The sequence below is a fragment of the Schistocerca americana genome, chromosome 2, assembly GCF_021461395.2.
Source record: "Schistocerca americana isolate TAMUIC-IGC-003095 chromosome 2, iqSchAmer2.1, whole genome shotgun sequence".
NCBI classification, from domain to species: domain Eukaryota; kingdom Metazoa; phylum Arthropoda; class Insecta; order Orthoptera; family Acrididae; genus Schistocerca; species Schistocerca americana.
In genome coordinates this window covers 1,002,058,159-1,002,080,844 of record NC_060120.1, presented here as the reverse complement: position 1 = coordinate 1,002,080,844, position 22,686 = coordinate 1,002,058,159, and the positions used below count along the sequence as shown (strand labels likewise).

At 42.5% G+C, this 22,686-nt stretch overlaps 1 protein-coding gene across 1 annotated transcript in view; it reads left to right on the top strand.

Moving 5' to 3' along the window:
• Positions 1–22,686, top strand: part of LOC124596303 (SET domain-containing protein SmydA-8-like) — a 293,663-nt gene that overhangs the window by 215,924 nt on the left and 55,053 nt on the right. The window contains exons 3-5 of the mRNA XM_047135407.1: positions 13,280–13,423; positions 19,574–19,946; positions 20,328–20,519. Coding sequence (XP_046991363.1) covers positions 13,280–13,423; positions 19,574–19,946; positions 20,328–20,519 — 709 coding nt within the window. The remainder of the gene's footprint in view (positions 1–13,279; positions 13,424–19,573; positions 19,947–20,327; positions 20,520–22,686) is intronic.

Below are 22,686 nucleotides of genomic sequence, written 5' to 3'. Positions count from 1 at the left end.
GGTATTGGGATCTTTAATAATATGCTTGCTGTAATATCTGGTGTTTATTGTTTGATCCTGTATTGCAATCATGAATCCTTCCGTCTCACTGTATATATTGCCTTTTCATAGCCATGTCTTGGATGCGTCTTGATCGATGTGCGGCTGTGTTAGATGATACGGGTACTTCCCATGTAGTGTTTTCTTTTTCTTTTTCTTTATTATTATTATTATTATTATTATTGCTATACTATAATTATTATTATTTTACACATTCCATTACATTGTAAAATAGCACGTGTGAATAGTAATTTTAAGTCTTATCTTTAAAATATAAGATAGAAAAAGATAATACAACTCATACGGCTAATTTTGCAAATCCAGAAACAGAATACATCAAGACCTAACAGTCTGCTGAAATATCAGACTTATATCTGCATATACTAAATATGCAAAATACTAACGCGAATTCTGTACAGACGAATGGAAAAACTGGTAGAAGCTGACCTTGGGGAAGATCAGTTTGGATTCCGTAGAAATATGGGGACACGTAAGGCAATACTGACCCTACGACTTATTTTAGAAGCTAGATTAAGAAAAGGCAAACCTACGTTTCTAGCATTTGTAGACTTAGAGAAAGCTTTTGACAACGTTGACTGGAATACTCTCTTTCAAATTCTGAAGGCGGCAGGGGTAAAATACAGGGAGCGAAAGGCTATTTACAATTTGTACAGAAACCAGATGGCTGTTATAAAAGTCGAGGGGCATGAAAGGGAGGCAGCGGTTGGGAATGGAGTCTCAGGTTGTAGCCTCTCCCCGATGTTGTTCAATCTGTATATTGAGCAAGCAGTAAAGGAAACAAAAGAAAAATTCGGAGTAGGTATTAATATCCATGGAGAAGAAATAAAAACTTGAAGGTTCGCCGATGACATTGTAATTCTGTCAGAGACAGCAAAGGACTTGGAAGAGCAGTTGAACAGAATGGACAGTGTCTTGAAAGGAGGATGTAAGATGAACATCAACAAAAGCAAAACGACGATAATGGAATGTAGTCGAATTAAGTCGGGTGATGCTACGGGAATTAGATTAGGAAATGAGACACTTAAAGTAGTAAAGGAGTTTTGCTATTTGGGGAGCAAAATAACTGATGATGGTCGAAGTAGAGAGGATATAAAATGTAGACTGGCAATGGCAAGGAAAGCGTTTCTGAAGAAGAGAAGTTTGTTAACATCGAGTATAGATTTAAGTGTCAGGAGTGTATCCGTGTATGGAAGTGAAACATGGACGATAACTAGTTTGAACAAGAAGGGAATAGAAGCTTTCGAAATGTGGTGCTACAGAAGAATGCTGAAGATTAGATGGGTAGATCACATAACTAATGAGGAGGTATTGAATAGGATTGGGGAGAAGAGAAGTTTGTGGCACAACTTGACTAGAAGGGGGGATCGGTTGGTAGGACATGTTCTGAGGCATCAAGGGTCACCAATTTAGTATTGGAGGGCAGCGTGGAGGGTAAAAATCGTAGAGGGAGACCAAGAGATGACTACACGAAGCAGATTCAGAAGGATGTAGGCTGCAGTAGGTACTGGGAGATGAAGAAGCTTGCACAGGATAGAGTAGCGTGGAGAGCTGCATCAAACTAGTCTCAGGACTGAAGACCACAACAACAACATCTGCATATACAGATCTCTGAGTCCGCCTCCTTAGCTAAAGGATCAGCGTAGATGGTGCCACGCGAAGTAACCGGATTTCGATTCTCGGTACTGCCAAGGATTTGTCCTTGGGATGAAGACTGTTACGGGGCACACTCAGCCTCGTGATGCCAGTTGAGGAGCTACTTGACCGCGCAGTAGAGGCTCTGTGGTTTGCAAAGTCTACAAAACTGCCGGGAGAGCGGTGCGCTGACCACAACATGTACCTCCATGCTGCACCCGCATGATGCCGTAAGGCAGGGGATGACACGGCGGCCGGTAGAAACTCCGTGGGCCCTCACGGTCTGGACGAGGAGCTCGTTCTTCTGGTCTTTTTTTTTGTTTTTTTTACCGTTCTTTGTCTTATGATTATAAATCTCTTAGCCTTCTAGTATACATCCACGTTTTTCACTGTATAAAGTTGTAGTTGACACCAAAGGATTATCGTACAACTGAGAACCTTATTGAATTAGAAAAGTTGTGAGAATCTGTTAACTTAGGAAGTGTCTGGTATTAAGGGGCCATCGTCTTCCTTTTTCAGTTATTTGCTTTCTGAAAATGTCCCTCTCTTTCGTTAAAATACTACAGGCTAAAAGTAGGTGGCCAGTAGCTTGACCTTCTCTGTTACGTGTGCACAGACCGTCTCCAGTTATTCTGAAAATTTTATAATAGACTTTCGGTTTCCCATGCGCTGTCAACATGGCTGTAAAGTACGGTGATGGTGACAGCTTAATCGTTAAACGTTGACCGATTGTAGGGAGATGCGGTTTTCTGTTTCCCCCATTTTTAGTTAATTGCCACTCAAACTCTGATTTGTTTCTAAACTCTTTTCTTAGTTTTTATCTTTTTTGCACTTACAGGTAACTCACATTAGCTTACTGTTTTCCGTGATGGGGCTGCTCTCTTAGCTACGTTATTAACTATGCCATTGGCCCACACCTCTGTATGAGCACTGACACATCTGAAATTTACACGCCAGTTAGGCATCTGCAATCTCCTGATTTTGTATCAAATTTCTTCAACCAACAACTTTTGGTTTTTCGTATTTCGTAACCAGCCGAATGTGTCGTGCTGTAAGTGCGAATGATTTTAGCTTTTGTAAATATGCAATAGATGGTTCATTGAAGCAAGCATCGAAAATACTCCAACAAAATGAGTTGTGTGTGACCCATTCCCCGAAGAATCTAGCTTGCTGCCGAGGACGTGCTTGGCGTCAGTACTCTTCCGTACTGAGTGTCTCCTATTGTCTCCTATTGTTAAACACCCAGAGCCCGTCTTACGTATAGCGACGCCAGGGCAGAGTGGATTCTTGGCTGCAGCCGCCCAGCTCCCATTACGACGATCTCCGCGTCGTTGCGACAAATTGCCCCTCGTCCATTCTGCCTAAAGATCGACTCTTGCCTTTGGCAAACTTCCCGCCTCAAGAGTATTCCTTTGTATCACGTTCAGCAATTGCGGTCTAGAACAAAACCCGGAGGTTGTCCAAAGAATTAAATTACTGCCGTTTCAAACACAGGAACTTCTAACGTTAAAAGTATTTTGTGCTAAATGAATACCATATTACGAATGACTTTCATATGGATACTCCATCTTCTTAAGATATTTGATATTTGTCTGACTTTTGCACTGAAACACCGTTCCATACGTGTGATTTGCAACATAAAACACCTTTCAGTTAAAAAACGTATTTACTTAAGATATGTCATTTACTCTAAATCCTTCATAGTCTAAATATATTCGGTTTACACACGAAATATGAAATCTTTATTGCACAACGTTTTGTGTAAGAAAAGCAGTCCATCAATTTTAAATTAAATAATGTCTAACTAAGACACAAATATCAAGCAATGGAAAATCCAGGATGGAATGTATAATATTATTATGAGAAGGAATTCTCCCCATCCTTGCTCTTTGTTGCGTGCATTAACGATTTCATTCTTATACACTAACAAATACTCCTCCACCCCCCATCCTATCAAAAAAAATTATTAACGTTAAAATATAAGGTTCTCGATTTTTTCTTCAAATCATTAATTCAATAAAAAGCGAAAAGGTGTTCTGAAAATGCTATTAAAGTCAAAACTATAACGCGCTGACTGATACAGAAATCGCAACATCTGTAAAATCCATCTACCTACAGATCAGGTCAGATCCATCTGGTAAATGTAAAAGATTTCAATATCATTACTCTGACGACATCCAATTTAAGATGTAAAAGTAAAAGTTATTTTATCCATGGTACTACCGATAACGAGAACCGTTAATTTGTCTTCACTCCACAGCACGAAGAGACAGTGAAATACACATAGTTTTCGAGAAAGGTCCGCAGACTGTCGGTTCTTTTAAGTATTTATAAACTTTTTAAGTAAAACCCTAAAGAAACAAAATACGGAAAATCGACGCACTTTTATTTGTAAAATATGTAGTTTTATATCTAGACCATTGAAAATATATAGTGTGTTACGGGTATAAGTGCAGATATAGCTATCGGTGACTAAGAAAGGTGTACTGAACAACATGATATCAGTATTTACTTCATTTGAAGACTAAAAATTTTACAGTTTTTACAAGTCATATGTTTCTAGATAGTACCCCCAAGTACGTGTGACATGAGCTACCCACTAATGTTAATTTCCCACAGGGCAACAGGTCAGGTGTTGAAGTGTTGATTTGTAAACGCAAAATAATTAGCCTATACTCACAGGGGTAGCCCACATAGTGGCCCAGTTACAACTATGTAGAAGGCAACAGATTGTAAATTATATGATATGTTTATGGGAAGACTGTTCAGTGCAGAGAAATACAACCAACACAGTGGTGCGCGTACTTATTAAAAGTACCACATATATAAATATCTGCACTTACATTCTTTCATCTTGTTATTGAAATTGTAATTATTATCATTCTTTTTTCTTTTTGGGTCATTAGTCTTCTGTCTGGTTTGATGCGGCCCTCCTCGAATTCCTCTCCTGTGCCAACCTCTTCATCTCAGAGTAGCACTTGCAACCTACGTCCTCAATTATCTACTGGATGTATTCCAATCTCTGTCTTCCTCTGCAGTTTTTTCCCTCTGCAGCTCCCTCTAGTACCATGGAAGTCATTCCCTCATGTCGTAAGAGATGTCCTATCATCCTGTCCCTTCTCCTTATCAGTGTTTTCCACATATTCCTTTCCTCTCCGATTCTGCGCAGAACCTCCTCATTCCCTACCTTATCAGTCCATCTAATTTTCAACATTCGCCTGTAGCACCACATCTCAAATGCTTCGATTCTCTTCTGTTCCGGTTTTCCCACAGTCCATGTTTCACTACCATACAATGCTGTACTCCAGACGTACAATCTCGGAAATTTCTTCCTCAAATTAAGGCCCATATTTGATACCAGCAGACTTCTCTTGGCCAGGAGTGCCCTTTTTTGCCATTGCTTGTCTGCTTTTGATGTCCTCCTTGCTCCGTCCGTCATTGGTTATTTTACTGCCTAGGTAGCAGAATTCCTTAATTTCATCTACATTTTCTAAAGCCAAACTGATCATCATCTAGCACATCCTCAAATTTCGTTTCCATTCTTCTGTATATTATTCTTGTCAGAAACGTGGATGCATGAGCTGTTAAGCTGATTGTGCGATAATTCTCGCACTTGTCAGCTCTTGCAGTCTTCGAAATTGTGTGGGTGATATTTTTCCGAACGTCAAATGGTCTGTCGCCAGAGTTATACAACCTGCACACCAACGTGAATAGTCGTTTTGTTGCCACTTCCCCCAATGGTTTTAGAAATTCTGATGGAATGTTATTATCTCTTCTACCTAATTTTATCTTAATTTCTCCAAAGCTCTTTTAAATTCTGCTTCTAAAACTGGGTCCCCTATCTCGTCTAAATCGAATCCTATTTCTTCTACATCACATCAGATAAATCTTCCTCCTCATAGAGGCTTTCAATGTATTCTTTCCACCTATCTGCTCCCTCCTCTTCATTTAGGAGTGGAATCCGCGTTGTACTCTTAATGTTACCACACTTGCTTTTAATGTCACCGAAGGTTGTTTTGACTTTCCTGTATACCGAGTCTGTCCTTCCGACAATCATTTCTTTTCCGATTTCTTCAAATTTTTCATGCAGCCATTTCATCTTATCTTCCCTGCATTTCCTGTTTATTTCATTCCTCAGCGACTTGTGTTTCTGTATTCCTGAGTTTCCCGGAACATTTTTGTACTTCCTACTTTCCTCGATCGAACGAAGTGTTTCTTCAGTTACCCATGGTTTCTTCGCAGTTACCTTATTTGTACCTATGTTTTTCTTTCCAACTTCTGTGATGGCCCTTTTTAGAGGTGTACACTCCTCTTCAACTGTACTGACTTGCGAGCTAACATCCCAAAGATGTTCGGGCTCACATGCGGTTCCTCTTCGTCGAAATGTCTTGGCTCCAACTCGTCTAGGGGTTAAACCGCACGTGTTGCATTACACGCCGTAAATTAGACACTTGTGACCCTCTGGTTAAATTTACTGGCTGATGGCAAGTTCACGAAATACAAAATTAACATAACATATAATAACAGTAATAACAATATCGCGAACTAAATTAACGACCCATAAATGATGTAGGCCACGCTGTTGCAAATTGCTTAGAATAACGTTTATTCAGAAAACAAACTAATAGCGAAAGTGGTCGTATTTAGAGTTACTGTTACACTCGAGCGCGTATCCATTGACACAGTTCGATCATTCACAATCTCGTCGCGAAATACAAGTTATCTACGCGAAAAGTTGAGTTCACACCAAGCGCGCTGCTGCTTACCGGTCAGAGACTAAGTCCCGCGATACCACACAACCCGAAATTTGTAAGTCGTTTCACTTCCTAGCTGCCTAAATACCGACTGCCCGCTTTCGCGTCTCAATCCGAACTGTTCCCTTTGGTGTCTCCAGCCGAACTGTTTGCTTTCGCGTCTGCACCCGCAGTCCCTCTGCCCTCGCTCAACTGGATAGGGCACTTCCGTTTCCTGAAGCCGTCCATCTGATTGGCTACAGCTTATTCTACAGTATTTTACATTTTAACATATTTAAATAATCAAAGCATGGCCACTTTCACGTTCTAAATAAAGTAACAATAATATCCATTACATAATAAACGTTAAATTCATTTATATAAAACCAATAGCCGGCCGGAGTGACCGAGCGGTTCTAGGCGCTACAGCCTGTTACCGCGCGACCGCTACGGTCGCAGGTTCGAATCCTGCCTCGGGCATGGATGTGTGTGATGTCCTTAGGTTAGTTGCGTTTAAGTAGTTCTAAGTTCTAGGGGACTGATGACCACAGCAGTTAAGTCCCATAGTACTCAGAGCCGTAAAACCAATACAATTTCCTTCTTAGCTTTGAATGCCACGGCCAGTAGCCTTGCACCAATGTGCTTTCTGATAAACAAATAAAGAACAAAAGTAACTATTATGCACTAAACATTACAACAAATATTCTATTACCTAATGATTCAATAAGGTGTCATGCTGTCGTGGTTCAAAGTGTTTTGTGTGGAGGAAATGATGATCCGATGTTTAACTGTAAATACGTATAATTTAAATTTTCTAAATCTTTTAAACAAATAAAGTTACAGAGTTGATATTTACAATGTTTGTCGTTTTAATGGTGCGCTTCTACATGAAACGTCGATCGTTAAGATCGACCAAAGCGTTCAGATTTTAGCATTCAGATCTTTGTTACAAAACTTGTTAATTTCACTTTTACAGTAAATCCTAAACTATTATAGATATGACCAATATTCAAGTTTTTTTTGGGACCACCATGAAAATTTATGGAATGTTTTGTTTCCCTTTATGGCGGATCTTAAGTCTGCCATATTTATCATTGCTACGTCTCCTTGGCCACAAATGGCTTCTACTTGGTTTCCCTATGACGTAGGTTCTCGTCTGTCTCACTCGCACACTACAGCGCTTAGGCCTCAATAGACAATAGACGCCTGTGAGTTTCCCCATATCGTGGTGAATCTGCGCCCTTTGTGGCACGCGGTCCTGGACGACAGGGTTCGTTTCACAATTCCTGTAGGCTGACTTTCGGCCTTATGTTTAAATGAGAGCGCAATGCTCGTTAACTCACAGCCTACTGAGCTATTCCTTATTGCTGTATCTATAGCCTTAATGAACTTCGAGCGTATCTCGTCATTCATTAGTACTTCTGTATCCCACTTCTTTGTGTATTGATTCTTCCTGACTAATGTCTTAAACTTCAGCCTACTCTTCATCACCACTATATTGTTATCTGAGTCTATATCTGCTCCTGGGTACGCCTTACAATACAGTATCTCATTTCGGAATCTCTCTCTGACCATGATGTAATCTCCAGAATGAGATTTTCACTCTGCAGCGGAGTGTGCGCTGATATGAAACTTCCTGGCAGATTAAAACTGTGTGCCGGACCGAGACTCGAACTCGGGACCTTTGCCTTTCGCGTCAAGTGCTCTACCAGTTGAGCTAACCAAGCACGACTCACGATCTGTCCTCACAGCTTTACTTCTGCCAGTACCTCGTCTCCTACTTTCCAAACTTTACAGAAGCTCTCCTGCGAACCTACAGAACTAGCACTCCTGAAAGAAAGGAGCTTCTGTAAAGTTTGGAAAGCAGGAGACGAGGTACTGGCAGAAGTAAAGCTGTGAGTAGGGGTCCTGAGTCGTGCTTGGGTAGCTCAGATGGTAGAGCACTTGCCCGCGGAAGGCAAAGGTCCCGAGTTCGAGTCTCGGTCTGGCACACTGTTTTAATCTGCCAGGAAGTTTCATAACGTAATCCAACTGAAATCTTCCCGTATCACCCGGCCTTTTCCAAGTACACCTCCTCCTGTTGTGATTCTTGAACAGATTATTCGCTATTACTAGCTGAAACATGTTACAGAACTCAATTAGTCTTTCTCCTCTCTCATTCCTTGTCCCAAGCCCATATTCTCCTGTAACCTTTTCTTCTACTCCTTCCCTGCAACTGCATTCCAATCTCCCATGACTGTTAGATTTTTGTCTCCCTTTACGTACTGTATTACCCTTTCAATATTCTCATATACTCTATATCTTCATCTTCAGCTTGCGACGTCGGCATATACACATGAACTATCGTTGTCGGAGTTGGTTTGCTGCCGATTCTAATAAGAACAACCCTATCACTGAACTGTTCACAGTAACACAATCTCTGTCCTGCCTTCCTTTTCATAACGAATCCTACTCCCGTTATATCAATATCTGCTGCTGTTGATATTTCCCTATACTCATCTGAACAGAAATCCTTGTCTTCTTTCCATTTCACTTCACTGACCCTACTACATCTAGATTGAGCCTTTGCATTTCCCTTTTCATGTTTTCTAGTTTCTCTACCAAGTTCAAGCTTCTGACATTCCACACCCCGATTCGTAGAACGTTATCCTCTTGTTGATTATTCAGTCTTTTTCTCATGGTCACCTCCCCCTTGGCAATCCCCTCTCGGAGATCCGAATGGGGGACTAGTCCGGAATCTTTCTCCAATGGAGAGTTCATGATGACACTTTTCAATTACAGGCCACATGTCCTGTGGATACACGTTACATGTCTTTAATGCAGTGGTTCCCATTGCCTTCTGCATCCTCATGTCGTTGATCATTGCTGATTCTTCCGCCTTTAGGGGCAATTTCCCACCCCTAGGGCAAGAGAGTGCCCTGAACCTCTGTCTGATTATCCGCCCTTTTTGACAAGGCCGTTGCCAGAACGAGGGTGACTTTTATGCCGGAAGTCTTTGACCACCAATGCTGATTATTAATCAAAATTTAAACAGTGGCGGGATTCGAACCCGGGACCGAGGACGTTTTGATTATTAATCGAAGACGCTACCCCCTTTTTTTTAAAAATCTCATTCTGTTTGTTATTCGTTCTGCGTATTTATTCGGGGCGGACTTCCCATGACACCCGTTTAAGTTCGTTGTTGATTCATTTGCTCAGTTTTTTATTACAGAGGACGACTAACCCTCTGACCGAACACGCTGAGCTATCGTGTCGGCTCCCCTAGACTACGGGTGACTCATACAGCACAACAGCAGAGATCTCGCGAATGTTTTTATTCTAGTGTATTAAAAAAAATGGTTCAAATGGCTCTGTGCACTGTGGGACTCAACTGCTGAGGTCATCAGTCCCCTAGAACTTAGAACTACTTAAACCTAACTAACCTAAGGACATCACACACACCCATGCCCGAGGCAGGATTCGAACCTGCGACCGTAGCGGTCACGTGGTTCCAGACTGTAGCGCCTAGAACCGCTCGGCCGCCCCGGCCGGCTCTAGTGTAAAAGTATTAAGGATACAATTTCCCCTCTTATGAACTTGTTTGATATCGATTATAATGTTAACTCTGAACCAAACCGTAATTATTTTCCCCCTTAGATTTAGTTCTATGTCAGTTACTATACTTCCCACTCTTTCCTTATTTAAAAATTGTGTCGTGTTTTGTTGTTGGGCTCGATGGATGTCATGCATAGAAAGAACCAAAAGTTTCAGTGTTGAGTCTACATTCACATATTTTAATCGTGATGTTCGCTATAATGTCGACTGCGGCAGAAAAGTGTAACCCAAAATTTGAAATTACTCTAGCAGCCTGCTGAGTAATTTTGTTTTATGCAAATGTTGCCTGTAATAAAGATTTTTCGTCGTATTCTTTATAATTTACACTGAAGCTCCAAAGAAACCGGTATAGCCATGCGTATTCAAATACAAAGATATGTAAACAGGCAGAATACGGAGTTGCGGTCAGCAACGCCTATATAAGACAACAAGTGTCTGCCGCAACTGTTAGATCGGTTATTGCTGCGACAGTGAAGGATTTAAGTGTGTTTGAACATGGTGTTATAGTCGGCACACGAACAATGGGACACAGCGTCTCCGAGGTAGCGATGAAGTGGGGATTGTCCCGTACGACCATTTCACGAGTGGACCGTGAACATCAGGAATCCGGAAAAACATCAAATCTCCAACATCACTGCAAGAACGGAACCAATGACGACTGAAGAGAACCGTTCAACGTGACAGAAGTGCAACTCTTTCGCAAATGCTGGGCAATCAACAAGCGTCAGCGTGCGCACCGTTCAACGCATCATCGATATGGGCTTTCGGAGCCGAAGGCCCACTCGTGTGCCCTTGATGACTGCACAACACAAAGCTTTACGCCTCGCCTGGACCCATCAATACTGACATTGGACTGTTGGTGACTGGAAACACGTTGCCTGGTCGGACGAGTCACGTTTCAAATTGTATCGAGCGGATGGACGTGTACGGGTATGGAGACAACCTCATGAGTCCATGGACCCTGCATGTCACCAGGGGACTGTTGAAGGTGGTGGAGGCTCTGTAATTGTGTGGGACGTGTGCAGTAGGAGTGATATGGGACTCCCTGATACGTCTAGATATGACTAGTTACGACTCTGACAGGTGACACATACGTAAACATCTGTTCACCTGCATCCATTCATATCCATTGTGCGTTTCGACGCACTTAGTTGATTCCAGCAGGACAATGCGACTCCCCAGACGTGCAGAATTGCTACATAGTGGCTCCAGGAACACTCTTTTGAGTTTAAACAGTTCCGCTGGCCACAGAACTCCCCAGATACGAACATTATTAAGCATATCTGGGATGCCTTGGAAAGTGCTGTTCAGAAGAGATCGTCACCCCCTCGTTCCCTTATGGATTTATTGACAACCCAGCAGGATTCATGGTGTCAGTTCCCTCCAGCATTACTTCAGACACTAGTCAAGTACGGTACGTGTCACATCGTGTTGCGGCACTTCTGCATGCTCGCGGGGACCCTACACAACATTAGGCAGGTGTTTCAGTTTCTTTGGCCCTTCAGTGTGTTTCAGTATAGGGTACCGAATCATTACTTAAATGCTAATGTGGAAAATGTATTTGAAAAGCGAAACAAGACAAGACTCGTTAATTTATGTGGCAGTTTAATTCTCCTCTTAACATCTCTTGTATCTCATTCTGACGAGAACTTTTTTAGAATTTCCTGATGCCTTAACTCTGACGTGTGCGTATGAGAGACGTGCATGCCGGACACGATAAACAGCGCCGTCTGCGAGGCTGCGGATTAAATTTAAACTGGCACGCAGCGTAATTGCAGCTGGCAGAAAACTAACCACCTAAATTTACCTCTAATTGAATCGCTTTCATGAGTCACGATACGCGAAGAAGCGGCTGGCACCTGTGCCATGCTGGACTCCCAGAAATAGGCCAGAATTCAGATAGCGTCCCCGTTCTAAACGAGTAACGGCACAATCTACCATGATGAACCGTTGGGTACGAAATGTGCGCACGCACAGACTTATTCTAGTAGTGTAATCAGACAAGCGTTTGTTACCGAGATCGGAAAGCGAGTCAAACTCGTAGTGAATAAGTACGCAGGTTGAAGATATGGCTTCACACAATGGTCGTCCATATGGTTTCCCAATGCGAATCTGTGGAAAAATTATTTGGGTCAACATTTCTAAAACTCTAATTCCTCCCTCTCAGACCCCCACCCTACGGGGAGAGAGGGAGAGTTTTAGTTTTAACGAACCAAAATTTACGAAGTAATTAAGTATTTTTATTTGCCCGTAACCATTTTCCATAGAAAAAGGAGAACATGGATTTTCTTGAATTACAGTGCCAACTACCAAGAATCAAAACAAATGTTTAAGACAAAATGTACGTAGTTTTTTATGTAGAAGCTGGTTCTGAAATAAAGAATGGGGATCCCCATTTGAAATTTTAAAGATGCCTTCCGCCCCATCCCCGGGGGGCTGGGGTGGCGGGATAATTTTAGCACCAGGAGATGTCTCCCTCGAAAATAATCAACTTTGGATTCTACACATTTTTGCGTGTGAAGCATATTTTTCGAGTTATTCTGGTTTGTCAACTTAAAATTTACTCCCTGTTATAGCACATGTGTTTAAAACATGTGTTGCTGTCAGAAACCGGTAGTCTGAGGACCAAGCATTTTGTGATCGTAAACGCCAGCCAGAGTGGCCGAGCAGATCTAGGCGCTACAGTCTGGAACCGCGCGACCGCTACGGTCGAAGGTTCGAATCCTGCCTCGGGCATGGATGCGTGTGATGTCCTTAGGTTAGTTAGGTTTAAGTAGTTCTAAGTTCTAGGGGACTGATGACCTCAGAAGTTAAGTCCCATAGTGCTCAGAGCCATTTGAACCATTTTTGATCATAAACGGAAATAAATAAATTTATTCTACTGTAGTTTTGTGTCTCATGCCTAATAACTGGCTTCGCCTTTAATCATGTCTCTTCCTGAAAGGTGCAGTATCTGTGCGAGTACAGGACGTAAACGAAAACGGTAACATACGGAAGTTTCGGTCGGAAGCGTGCACGGATGGCCGAGGCGCTCAAGGCGATTGCTCGCGTCAAGCGGAATATCCGGGTTCGAGCCCCGGCCGGCGCAGATTTCCATTGTCACCAATGCATAGTGGAGCCAAAGTTTAGGCATATTCACAAATACGAATATGATTCTGGTATGTAGAAAGTGGCTGGTTTCTGAATTTCTTCGAGTAATAAAAGCCTTCATCACTGTCAGAGATGGCTGTGTCGAAAGTGACGGCTGTGTGGTGTTGCAGGTACCTGGTGGCTTCACGCGACCTCCAGCCTGGAGACCTCGTGATGAGGGAGAAGGCTCTCGTGGTCGGCCCCTGCCACGACTCGCCGCCGCTCTGCCTCGGCTGCTACAAGAGGTTCGACGCCGAAAACCGCGGAGACTACAGGTAAAAACACGTTGTTTCCATTAGCACAGCGCTCTACACTCTCGGCGACCGTGCAGGCTGAGTATTGGCTGAAAGAAAGAGTAGGGCACCCAGAAGGAGGGCAGGAAACGAAATGAAACTTTACAGGTTGCAAGACTGTGCGATATTGATTCAGTGATTACTTCACAAAGAACTTGGCAGTATGATTCCACTTACTATTGTCACTTTGCGACCCCCCCCCCCCCCCCCCCCCGGCATGGATACGTGCACTGATTCGCTTGGGAAGTGTGTCATAAACTAGGGCTGTTGATACGAGGGCTGCTCGGAAAGAAAGGTCCGATCAGTCGCGAAATGAAAACCACATTGAAAATTGAAAATTTTTTATTCGCAACAGTTAGCCACACCTTCCAGCTACCTCTCTAAATAGTCGCTGGTCCGACTTAGACATTACTCGTGACGTTGTACAAACTTTCCAGTACCCTCGTCACAGAAAGCATGTGTCTGTGCTTTCCGCCTATTCTCTACGCTGGTCTGTCTTACGTTGTCTGTGCCAAACGTTGTCTTCGTAGCCGGCGGTTCCTGTGAGCAGAGATGAACAACGATGGGAGCCAGTTAAGAGCTGTATTGTTGGTGACCAAACACTTCCCACCGAAAACGCTGCTGGAGCGTCTTCACTGCCCCTGCGAATGCGGCTGAAAATTGTCTTGAAGAAAGAAACGCATGACATTTATGTTACGTGGGCTGCATAGCTTCAGGCGAAATCTCTCACCAAATCGACATACTTGGCGGGAGACACTGTTGTTTTAGGCATTTTTACGTGATCACTTTGCGTCCTGAACTGATAAGAGCGACGTGAAACGATCGATAGGCACACTAAAGACACTGCCCAACACATCTGCGCAAAGTTCCATCGGATTTTCACAGTGGTTTCCATTTTTCCCCTAATCGGACCTTTCTTTCCGAATACGCCTCATACGGTATCGATATACAGATATATCGATGTTTTCAAACTTATGTCCGTGTTAACAGGCGATATATTTGACTCAATATATCAGTGTCGAAACAGCAATGCCGAGCGCTGATATTTTTATTTTATATTTTTTCGCAATTTCAAATTGCAGTAGAACATTATTTTACTTTCACTATCTGAACGAATCATACTACTTTTTGAGCTTCCATCACGTCCAGTCTTTCTCTTGGACTGTGTGAAGCAAGCATATATACAGTAGCTGGCACAAAGAAGAAGTCCGATTGCCCTGGGAGGAGGGGGGGCAGTGTGAATGGAATAACAAGTTTTCCGACATGAAGAAATAACACACTAGTTGTGTTAAAAATTGTTTTCTTCAAAAACACTTGCTGAAAATGATGGACGAAACTCTAAATGACAAGACTGGCTTTTGTAGTGGGTGGAGACGTGTAAGGGTAAATGCTGACCTAATCGGTGCTCGGCGCTACCAACAGAAACTGCAATGTTTAACTTCGCCACGCAATTTTGACACTACAGCTGCAAGGTCGCTGACGTTTGCAGAAAGGAAAAAAGAAGTGAGTCGACATGAAATGTTCCAGACAAATCCGATTTGTGGCAACCGAAGGACGGACCCATCGCACCCCTTTTATTGTGCCACTTACCTGCACTTACCATTGTTAGCAAAGTGGTTGTCGCCAAGCGTTGAATATGCATAGCTTTCTTTCAATTCTTGCTCTACGGGCGATAAGTAAGCCCCTATCTAATTGATGTACACAATATATAATAATAAATCAGTACTTTAATATAAAGCTCTAAAACCGGTCCCAGTAGTGTATTTACAATGTGCAGCCGATATTTTTATAGATCGGTGCATTGATATTTTATCCGTCGAGTATCGATATATTTTCTAGACATATCGAGAGCCGATGGTGATACCTTTTTAAATATCGATATATCGGATTCCCGATAATTTTAAAAATAAACAGTTCTATCATAAACCCATAGTGTCCTCTTCTGAGGCAAGCTGGGTTACAGTTCTAACTGGTCCTGCATAACCGAGACGAAATTGACATCCTAGCTTCTGAAGGTTTGTGTTTTACGAGAGGTGTAGGAGTGGACCCAGAATTGAACCCTGTGGGACTCTGTGATTACTATCCAGTCACTAAAATTTCCCCTGCTTCCAACGCTGAATTATTCAGCACTATATTTTGCATTCAGTATGCTAAGTATAATTAAGGTTAGTTGTTTGTAAAGCCAACGATTCCCTAACAAGGGAATGGTCAGACTTGTCATGCCGAAACATGTATTGGTTTTTTTATCACTGTTATTTCACTGTGCAAAAGGTCCGTATGCAAAATTGTAGCTGCTGACATGAACTGGAAGTCATCTAAAAACATCACGAACATGGCTGTGTTTCCTGCTTGGCGCTTGTAATGACGGCTGACCCCCCCTGGAAATGGCGAGGTGCCAGCGTTGTGCGCATGGTCGGGAAGTGCGACCGTCTTATCGCGGCGTTCACTAAAGAGGAATATCGCTGCACGGTTTTGGTGGAAAGGGGAAACGAATATTTGTTTCTGTGGGATGCACGTCCTTTTAATTTCTGGTACGTATTTCGAAACATACCGTCCTGAAACTGGTTAGAGATGTGAAAGATGTTCTGCAGATGTTCATCTATACTCCGCAAGCCACTTTACGGTGAACATTCAATCTCCCCTCACAGGTGATGGCGAACCCTGTAAATGTTTTGCTGCTTGCCATGGAGATATACCACAGACGCAAATGAAGCAATCAACAGAAAACACGCGTGAAGACTATGTGTTGTGCGACACGGTTGTTAAACTTCTAGACGAGCATGTAAATGGCGCAGATATGTGGCTAGAAACAACTGAAACACTCGATATTGTAGGCTGTGAATTTACAGACGGCGAAGACACGGACGAGAGTTGCACTCTTGAAGACTCTTTGAGTAATAGTGCCACGTACCATCATCAATTACCTCGGAAAGTAACACCAGCAACTACAATTACCTTAACAGACAAAGAAAAAGCGGTGACGTACTGGTTGAACGAAAGTGGTAAGAAACGCCTACGTGTCAGTACTGTTCTAAGTATCGCTTTGTCCGTTCTGAACGTGAATTGTACAGATGGAAAAAGGAAGTCGCTGGACGACGTAAGAGTCGACTGGAAATTGCGACGGAGATAAATTCGCGACTTTTTTAGCTATTTACCGATGCCAGACAACAGTCATTTAGTGTCAGCGATACAACTTCGCGTGATTGGGCGTTAGAGGTTGCCAACGCGATAGGCGCTAAAGAATTTACAGCTTCTAAAAGTTGGATTAGTCGCTTCAAAAGTTCACATAAAATTGTGGCAAGAAAAATAACAAAATTTGTATCGAGAAACAGGTCGGAAAATGAAGTGACACAAATCGAAATGATAGAAGCTTTTCTTACGAATGCAAAAAATAAGATCGCTAGTTTTAGTGAATCGTACGTGTACAATGCAGATCAGTCAGGTTTTCAAAAAGAAATGCGTGCGAAAAGAACACTGTCATTCAAAGGGGGAAAAACATATTGAGACGATTGCGCAGTCCACGACTGCACTCACCCATTCATACACTATAATGCCCATAATTAGTCTGGATGGTTCATTGCTGCCTAAACTATATGTGTGTCTTCAAGAACCAACTGGACGTTTTGGACCACGTGTCAAAAGAACAATGTTCTACGCAAACAATCTTGTGGTAGACGCATCGAAGTCTGGAGAAATGGGAAATGAAAACGTTGCACTTTTCATGCGTCATGCTTTTCTGCCGTTCTGCGGGAACAAATCTCTTCTCCTTCTAGATTCGTGGTCAGGTCATAAAAGGTCTGATTCATTAAAAGCTGCATTTCGAGCCCACCCTGACAAAGAAGTAGAGATACTTGAGATTCCACCCGGCACGACGAACGTAATTCAACCTTTAGACAGAGAATTTTTCCGTCAGTGGAAAGCATTTTACAGAAAACTAACAGAGAAAATTATTGTGTGCAGATCACTACAATTTCCTGTCTATCACCGTGACAATATTCTCAAGCTGCAATCAGTAGTACATTATCAATTTTCCTCCCCACGGTTTCAGAATTTGATTAAATATGTGTGGCACTCCTCGAAATATACTGATACTAGGCCTGATTCATTCCTAACATCAGCCCAGTTTTGTCTACGGACATCTAACAACGTCTGCGATTCGCAGGGATGTCATATGTCGTCTTTGCTTGCATGTTCTTGGTGCACAAAAAACCTATGTTTTGAACATTGTATCAATATTTCGCATTTTTGCGGTAATTACAAGAAATAAAATTTGGACGTATATTTATTTGTGTCTATTTCATAGTTATTTGGAAAGAATGTTGTAGATAACATATCAGCCATATTTGTCAACGAATGTTTAATTATCATACGATCGCTTTCACTGGGGGAATCAGCTCTCTCACTGCTGTGGCAAGAGAGCAGCGCGTAGCTAACGCCACCTTGTCCCTAGATGGCGTTGGTATAACGTAGCGGGAGAGGTCAGGGTTACACAAGAGGCAGTTATAAGCGCGGAAATCATCCGACAATAATGTCTTACTTCATAAAATTGTTTACAGACTTCCAGGTCATGTCAGCAGCTAAAATTCTGCATACAGACTTCTTGCAATGTTAACTCGCGGTGGTAAAAAAGGCAACACACGTTTCGACATGACAAGTCTGGCCACTCCCTTGTAAGACTTAAGGGGCTCCGGAACGCCCTATACATTTTAAAATAACGCTTGTAAATTACATCTTTCCTCACAAAGTATTTGAGGTAGGAAGTTGAACTTTTTACAGATTATTTATTGGAATATGGGCTACAACTTAACACAGGGATTTTACAAAATTTTAGATGATTTTTTTTCAATTGTAATGAAAATTCACAACATTTTTTTGCAATTTTTTATTTATATATTCAAAAATATACAGTTTTTTGGAAAAAGGCTGTGTTAAATTATGCAGAAGGTACTGTGTAACATTTACTGAAAGTTTGAAACAAATATGTTTGGAAGATCCTTAGAAAACATGTATTTAGTATGAGAAAATAAAAGTTTTGGGAATCGAGCGACAAAGATTGGATTAGCTTTTTAGTGCATTCCAGGTCCATAGGATGGATTATCTTCATCCTCTGCAAACTCCTCCTCCAGCTTCCTCTTGTTCCTCCTCCTGTTTACTCTTGCTTGTATTTCTAGACTCTTTACAGCCCTGTCTGCAGCCCGAAGGCGTTCCTTGTCTAAAGCAAGCATCGCTCGTTGTTGTGTTCGTAGATTTTGCTACCATTTTCTTCAGTTGCAGTTACTGCAACACTGTTCCAAAAGGTGGTCATGTATGAACACTTATCACATTTCAGTTGTATTTCACTAGCAAGTCCTATGTGCTTTATTATGGAGAGTTCCAGACCAACTTCACTACAATGAATACATCTTACACAGTTTGAAAAAATTCCTTTTAGAACCGACATATCAAATATTTCATTCACATCCGATTCTCCCATAAAACATTCATAGTTTTCACTCATTGAACCAAGCTTCTTCTGTGAAGTATTTTCTTTCCCACTTTGACTGCTATGGGCAGGTGTACTTGAGAGGTTAGGTTCACTCACTTGGTTATCGTCTTTATTGTTTACAGTAATAACACATACCTTTGGCTTTCCAACATTTCTCCTTTTCTTAAAAGCCTTCAGAGGATTTCTAATAACTTAACTTTTACTCATTATTATACTTCAACAAAACAGAGACTCAAGAAACAGAATTAATTACGAATATTTTCGAGATAACGACAGAGTAAATAAACATGAAACAATCGACAATCACACCAGCGATATATATTGAACCATCGCAGGTTAGCCACAACACATACTTTATCTCACATCTCTAAAATGTACCTGATGAACACGGACGTTAATAATAACACCATTTGACAGCAGTTTAACAGCGCCACAGTGGGTCACGCCCATGTAGAACACATTTCAAAAAAAAATTTAAAATAGTTGTAGTCTTCGGAATTGAATAAATTATATATCTACTAAAAGGTAATAGTCTGCAGATTCAGAAAACGCAAAAAGTAAAAATTGAACTTTTCATGATTTTGAGGCTTTCCGGAGCCCCTTAACCACCCTCCGTGCCCTCACTGTTCTGGGCTGCGACGGCGCAGGTGCCCCGGGTGCGCGTGGCCGCTGTGCGGGCCGCAGTGCGCCGGCCGCGGCCAGGAGCTGGGCCACAGCGCGGCCGAGTGCGCCGCCATGTCGGCGCACGGCACGGCGCGCCGGCTGCCGGCGCCGCTGGCGTCGCCGGGCGCGCGCCTCTACTACGGCGCCGTCGCGGCGCTGCGCTGCCTGCTGCTCAAGGCGGCGGCGCCGGCGCGCTGGCGCACGCTGCTCACCATGGAGGCGCACAACGAGCTGCGCAGGCGCATCCCCAGCCTGTGGCGCCGCAACCAGGAGCTCGTCGTGGACACCATCCGCTCGCTCTGGGGCATGGACCACTTCTCCGAGGACGAGATACACACCGTCTGCGGCATACTAGAGGTGCGATACATCTGGAAAGAACTGGAAGGGTTGTAACGAGACTCTGCAGCAGAATGTAGGCAATTACGGAACTTACTAACAGAATGAAACGGCTTGAAAAATTCATACATGTAACTACGCCCCCAATCTAGAGTTTTAGATTCATTCTGACGGCCTTTACACCGCTCCTCCCTACCCTATCCGTAATCCTGTCTTCCAGTCATGTCCAGAAGGGTATGTGCTCCCGGCGAAAGAGAGAGAGAGAAGAAAGAGCGAGAGAGATATATATATATATATAGTTAAAGACTCTAAGTCTGTCCAGGGAATAACCGGATGGTCCAGCAAATAAAGACTCGAAGTTCTCTGGATGAGAGCTTAAGTGTTATGGTGTCTACTTGGCAGGTGAACGCCTTCGAGATCGGTCCCCACGGGCAGAGCGCGCGCAGCCTGTTCCCGGCGGCGTTCCTCATGTGCCACGATTGTGTGCCCAACACCAGCCACACGGACGACCAGCAATGCGTCCTCACTGTCAGGGCGTCCACGCGCATCCCGCAGGGGCGGCCCATCACGCTCAGCTACGCCTACACCATGCAGGTCAGTACAAACCACAGCTGCCAACCGTGAAACACCGAATTCTGACGCACATGCCTCGACACTGGGATACGCTGGAGTACGGCTGTCTCATCTCTGGCACCCCCTTTTATTTTTATTTTTTTATTTTTTTTTTTTTTTTTTATGTCTAAACAGGCGAGAGCTGCCAACCATGTAGCACCAATTTCAGTTGCGTATGCCTCGACGTTTGTTTACAATCGGGACCCCTCATCTCTGGTACTTTTCCGATACCATACAGCTCACAAATAACCAGAGATGCCAACCATGAAGTACCAAATTCTTGCGCACATGCCTCGATCTTCATGCTGGAACCTCATCGCTGGTACCTTTCTGGTGCCACGCAGGTTAGGATGAACCAGAGCTATCAACGATGAAGCGTCGTATTCTGACAGGTATACCTCGACATTCGGTTGTATTCGAGTACAGGAGTCTCATCCCTGGTATCTTTCGTGTATTACATAGGTCAGCCTGAGCCAGAGCTGCCAGCCATGAAACACCGAATTCTAGCGCAGATGCCTTATCTTTCGGGTATATTTGAGCACCAGTAAGAAACAAGAACAACAGTACCTGCCATGCATATCAGAACGAACCATATATACCACCTATTAAGCTCCGAATACACATACCTCGAAGTTCGCGTATATTTTGAGTATTTGGTCTAATCTCTGGAGCCTGTTAACTGATAAATGCAATTAAACCTGATAGTTAAAAAAAAGTATAACTTGATTTGTTCCTTTTACGTAGTTTTCGTCTTCGTTTTCCCTGATTTCCTTAAGGTGAATGCAAGATTGGTTTCTTTCAAGGACAACGGCCAGTTTTCTTCCGCATTTCGAGCTTGTGTTCATCGCTAATGACCTAGCTGACGATAGGACGTGTAATCCTTACCTTCTTATTTTCTTCCGCATTTCGAGCTTGTGTTCATCGCTAATGACCTAGCTGACGATAGGACGTGTAATCCTTACCTTCTTATATGGATATAATAGGTTGAACGTAAAATATTGTGGATTTTCTGACATGATTAGCTGAAGTTATCTGAAGCCATGTGTTGTTCATTTTGTTCAGGTGGTATTGTAGTGGTATGCCCTTCCCTTCCTCCAACATTTGACTTGAGCTATCCAGCCAGTGGAAAGGGCCTTTACGAGGGAGTATTAAAGCCAAAATTTGACCGAGTTGTGGACTACCTGCGACCAAATAAGACAGAGGGGATAAACAACATTCATTCGGAATATCTAAACTGATTGGGGAAAGAGATAATCAAACGATTATTCAGATTAGTGCGTAGTATCTATAAGACTGGAGACATACCGTCTAACTTTCTGAAGGATGTCATTCACACCATCCTGCAAACAGAAAAGGCACACGAATACGAGATCTATAGCTCAAGCTGCTTCACAACTCATGCATCAAAGGTCAGAGCTGCTGACAACCATAATATGTAGAATAATAGAAAAGGGAACCGAGCAACTGTCTGGTGACGGTCAGTTTGGCTTTATCAAAAGTAAAGGCACCAGAGTCAGTGCCGACGTTGCGAAGGACGTAAGAACAAGCATGACAATATCATAGGATTTGTTGAGTCGGAAAAAGCGTTTGACAAATTGTCGAAATGCTACAAATTCTCATAAAATATATTTAACCTGTAGGAAAAGATGAGTATGTGTAATATGTAGAAGAAGCAAGAAGTAGCAATAAAAATAGACAACCAAGCGTGAAATACTTAGATTGAATAGTGGGTAAGATAGATGCTGTTCAATCTAAACATGGCAGAAAAAGATAGGGAAATAAAACAAAGGTCCAGGAGGGGTGAAAGGACATCATTGATTAGATTCGCGGATGAGATACCTGTCCTCGGTGAAAATTAGAAATTTTGCAAAAACAGACATATTGTCTTATGGGATAACAGCAATCAGTGATTTTATAATGTTACTTAAAATCCGTCTTGATTGCAAATTTTTTTTATTATTCATATGAATAACATATATATGCTACGTAGCATGTGAAAGTTGCTGGATTTGGACGGGTTACTCCTGTAACTGAAATATCAGATCTGAAGATGGTTCTGAATGAACCGAAACCGGTCATATGAATAATAAAAAAATTTGCAATCAAGACGGATTTTAAGTATCATTAGAAAGTTAGAAAGACGAACAGG